Source organism: Lycium barbarum, chromosome 6 (assembly GCF_019175385.1).
Source record: "Lycium barbarum isolate Lr01 chromosome 6, ASM1917538v2, whole genome shotgun sequence".
In the NCBI taxonomy this organism is placed as follows: Eukaryota; Viridiplantae; Streptophyta; class Magnoliopsida; order Solanales; family Solanaceae; genus Lycium; species Lycium barbarum.
Genome location: NC_083342.1, coordinates 133097508 through 133102422, shown reverse-complemented (window position 1 = coordinate 133102422; position 4915 = coordinate 133097508). Strand labels below are relative to the sequence as shown.

Below are 4915 nucleotides of genomic sequence, written 5' to 3'. Positions count from 1 at the left end.
TCTAGACACTTCTAAAATTTATGTGTCGCGTCAGCATTTGCCTTTACGCATTTTATACAAATTGAATTGTCAACTTGTGCAAACTCAAAGTTGGAGGGCATACTTGCCAGCTGAAGTCAAATTTGAGAGCCTATTTATGTATTATGACTTTTGGGTAATGAGACAAGCTTGATAAATTTTAAGGGCATGCTATCGGTTTTGAAAACGCCTCGTCTTATTGTTACCCAAACGATCACAACATTACCGGCGACATTTTCACATTCTTCTTAAATAAATAAAAAAGTAGAACAGTATGATTTTTCAAATTTACATTGCTTTGCTAATTGTTACAATGCATGCAATTGGTAAATTGATGTCTCCTTTCATATAATGCTCTAATACAATTTCATTTCCCCCAATTTATCACCTCTATCTGCTAAGTACAACATAATTTTGCTAATTTTTGTTTTTCATTGAAGTTCCATTTTTCTCCTCCCACGAAGAAAAATGTTTGAGGTCATCAAAATCGACAGAAATGCCCTCAAGTAAAACCCAATAAACAATGTAATTAATCAACCCAACTTTTTTAACTGCTAATAGCTGGAGTAGTACTAGCACCCATCTGAATCTGGCCATTATCGTCACCATTCTTCATTTCCTTCAACTCTCTCGCAGTCTTTCTCCACTTCCAGAAAGTTCCAAACAATACTTCCATGTCTTCTAAAGTCCTCCCTTGAGTTTCCGGCATCAATGTAAAGAAAAACACCCACGCCAACGCAGCTAATCCAGCATACAAAAAGAATGCCCCTCCAATAGTTATTGCCTTTGCCAGGGACAAAAACGTCATTGACACAACCCCACTTGTTACCCTGTTCACTGCTACACCTAAACTACACCCAGTTGCTCTTAACCTTAACGGGAAAATCTCCGAACTATAAACCCACGTTATGGGACCCATTCCTATTGAGAAAAGTGCCACGTAAGCTAACACCATTGTTATAGAAAGTGCTATTGCCCAAACTAACTTTTGTTCTGATTGGTCGATGATTGTGAGTCCAGTAGCCAGTAGCATTAACGATAAAACCATTCCTGCGATACTTGTTAAGAGTAACGGTCTGCGACCAGATTTGTCAAGCATAAATGTGGCTACTAAGATGAATATTGTTTTGACGAATCCAACGGCTACGGTGCATAGTAATTGGTCGTGATCGGACTGGATACCGGCCTTTTTGAATATTCTTGGACTGTATAAAACGACGGCGTCTATTCCACTTGCTTGCTGAAAAAAATGGATTCCAACGCCGGTGATTAAAATGTGTCGGATAGCTGGTGTTGGAGAGAAGATTAATTCCTTCCATACGCTGTCGCCTTTGGGGCGCTTTGGCACCTGGAAAAAATAATTCAAAGTTGTAAAAGCGTTAGGATTTTTATATATAGTCAAATTTATACAGAGATACTGATAGATTTTTTAGTTTTGAGTTAAAATAGACTAAAACTAATACTTCTTCTGTCACAATCTACGAAACACAATTCAGATTTCGAAAGCTAAACAAGAAAATATTTGTCTAGATATAATAATAACTGCGTAATTATTCATGATGGGAGATAATAATTAGGAATTAACTTATTCAATAGAATCAATCCACTAAAGTTTTGAGCAGTAAATGTAGGATCAACGTTTTATTCGTATGTAGGGGCGGAACCAAGAAGCGCTGAGGGGGTTCATTCGAAATTCCTTCGGCGAAGAATTACACTGTTTATATATGATTAAAATTATTTTTATGTATATATAGTAGATGTTGAACCTCCTTGGCTTCTTCTTGTGTTTACTTTTTCATATTCTGAACCCCTTTAGCGGAAATTCTGGCTCCATCACTATTCCTATGCTCTTTAAATATTTTAAATTATTAATCATTGTGACTTATACTTTTTATGTAGATTCTATATGGAAATTATTTTCAAAGGATTTAAAGATTTTATGTTTGAATTTATAGTCAAAATAAAGAAGTTGGACTCTCGAAATTCAAATTATATCACATAAATTTAGACAAAGAAAATATTATAAATAGAGATATTTTTAGCTATTTTCACATAATGAATATTATAAAAAGCATTCAAGTATTTATAGAGCTTATGAATAAAATATTTTCTTTCAATACCTGGACGATGTCGTCATTGCAGTGTTCGGGTATGCCGGCGGCTTCTTTGATATCGTCGAGTCTCAATTGAGCTTCTTCTAAGGAATCGGATGTTTTGTTTAAAACTTTTCTTGCATCGCCGAGTCGACCCTTCATCACGAGCCAACGCGGTGACTCGGGCATGGCGAGTACACTCACGGCTAGGAGTACTGATGGGACTGCTCCGATTCCAAGCATGAATCGCCAACTCAAGTGAGTTGGAAGTTTTGAGAATGCGAAGTTAGATACATATCCCAGCAATATACCTGTCATTAACAAAATTAACCGCAAAATTAACAGTATGTTAGAATAATGTGTTTTTTAGCACAGTAAATATAATTCCGTTCAAACAAGCAGTCACATTCAAAATTTAGAGAAAATCCAATATGGTTACGTTTTCTCTTCATTTTAAGTGTTGAATAAAATGAATTGGTACCTTTGCCATTAGCAATATTTCTTTGACTAGTCTTAAGAGGGAACAATTTTATTCAATTATATGGATATCTTATAAAATGTCTACTGTCACCTTAGTGTTATGTCAATAACTTAGACTAATTACAATAACTTGTCACACTTTTATTTGACTATTTTAATTTCACTCCTAATAGATATTATCATGATGTCTCTATGTGACCAACCAGGACATTATTACATCAAGCAAGAAATCGAAAATAGAAAAATCTCTCCCAAGTCTTAACATAAAGAAATTAAACGCTTACTAAATAAATAATTGTTCACACATAAAATTATTTAAAAGAAAACTTATAGTAAATTAAAATTGAGTTGGTGAATTGCACGTAATATATTCATTACAACTGACTAAAGTACAAATTATTTTAAGGATATTATTTATAATTTGATTTGCATACACAAAAAAAAAATAATGGAACAGGAAAGCTGGTCTTTGTCTTTGCCTTCAGGGATTCCACTGTCAAATTATATACTCCTATATTTTTCTCTTTCGTATCAATAATGATGGTACGTAAGACAATGTTGTTTTTCATTATTATTGGACAGACTCGTGCCATCACGAGAGAAAACGACAATTCAACGTTAAACTCAAAGTCCCACGATGTAGAGACCAAGCAAGAGCTAATTACTAAAAGGTTTAGGTCATATTTGTTGTTAATTAAAAAAAATCACATTATTAATTATTATATTTTTAAAATTACCAATCTCACTTTTTATTAAAGTTTATCATAAATATATATTATGAGTGACATGATACTTGATAGTGTAAAAGAATTATTTGTACGGCGAGTAACACGTACCTCCATTGATGAACACTTCGGGGAAGGAAGTAAGAAAACCACGAGAAGATGCCGGCGAAACTTCGGCAGTGTAAACCGGTGCAACCATGAGAGCGTACCCAACTCCGACTCCGGCGACGAATCGACCTACCATGAGAAAGGCATAAGTGGTAGCGAACCCCATCAGAAGAGCTCCGGCAAAGAAGATCGCAGCGGCCACCACCATAGTGTAACGGCGGCCAATCCAGTCGGATGTCGGGCCGGCAGCGGCGGAACCAAAGAGAGAGTAGACATTGAGGATTCCTACTAGAATCTCCACTTTGGTATCGCTAATATGGAGGTCTTTTTGTATGTAGATGATTGCTCCACTCATTACTCCAATATCTGCATGGACCAAAAAATTAAATAGCCATAACATTAGGTTCTTATTCAAGATAATGGTCTTGTATCAGAATGAGATTTAAACAAGACAAATTTAACATTTAACATTTTTAGTTTTGACCTCATTATATTTCTGAAATTATAAATTTATAAGTCAATATTTATCAAACTTATAGTAATATTTTTTGAATATATATGTTTCGTACCAAAGGTTGTATCTTCCTTTCGCCCATAAATAAAGGCCGCTTGAAATGTTTGTTTTCATGTAAGCAAAGCTTATCTCCTCTTGTTTTTTTACCCAGATAATGCATATGACTTAAATTCTTTCTTTTAATCTATTTTACGGCACAATTGTGCTTTTAAAGTTTTCACATATATTTTCCTTCATGTTTTCACATATAACTATATATACTTAAAAAGGGAGATAAGAAAATGGAAGAAAAGGGTTGTTATATGAAGTTTTAAACAACTTCCATAACATGTTGAACGCAAAAATTAAGAGTATCTTTCTTACAAAATTCATAATTAATAAACAGTAATTAACAAGCATGTTATAGAAGGACAAGTGTAAGTGTAAGAACCGCAAGATAGACGAGAAGGGGGAAAATTGTTACCATAACCAAGCAAGATTGAAGCCAAAGAAGCTAGAAAAGAACAAGCAATTGCATATTTGTTTGTTTTTGGTTTCTTTGGAGGATCAAAATCCTGAATACTAGCAATCTGGGCTACTTGGCCATTATTAGTAGCTAGTTTTTCGTCCGCCATGATTGGGAGAGAAAAATAGCTACAGAGAGAAGGTATTTATCCTAGAGAAAGTCACCCAAGAGTGTATGGTCTTCATCTTGTGTCTATCACACAGCTTTATTTATATAGAAGAAAAGGGCCCCTAATATTGACCCAATGTAATAAATAATTGAGCTCCTGGGGTCCATTTTAATTTTGTTATTTATTGGATCTTTTACTTGACTCGTTTTTTCTGATGTGGATATTTTTTCTCACATTTAAATCCAACAAGCTCATTACATATTTGCTTGTTTTTCTGATGCCGACATCTAGTTCATGGCCGGTATACACTAAACCACGTCTCAATAATGTTGACACCCAATTTTGTCCCGCCTCTCCTCCGAA

The 4915-nt window shown here is 34.7% G+C and overlaps 1 protein-coding gene across 1 annotated transcript; it reads right to left on the bottom strand.

Annotated features, from left to right (window-relative positions):
- Positions 1–293: 293 nt before the first annotated feature.
- LOC132599156 (polyol transporter 5) lies at positions 294–4637 on the bottom strand. The gene is made up of 4 exons (XM_060312400.1): positions 4402–4637; positions 3428–3790; positions 2139–2422; positions 294–1366 (listed from the first exon to the last, which is right to left on the bottom strand). The coding sequence occupies exons 1-4, from the start codon at positions 4550–4552 to the stop codon at positions 566–568; spliced, it is 1599 nt and encodes a 532-aa protein (XP_060168383.1). The 5' UTR covers positions 4553–4637; the 3' UTR covers positions 294–565.
- Positions 4638–4915: the final 278 nt, after the last annotated feature.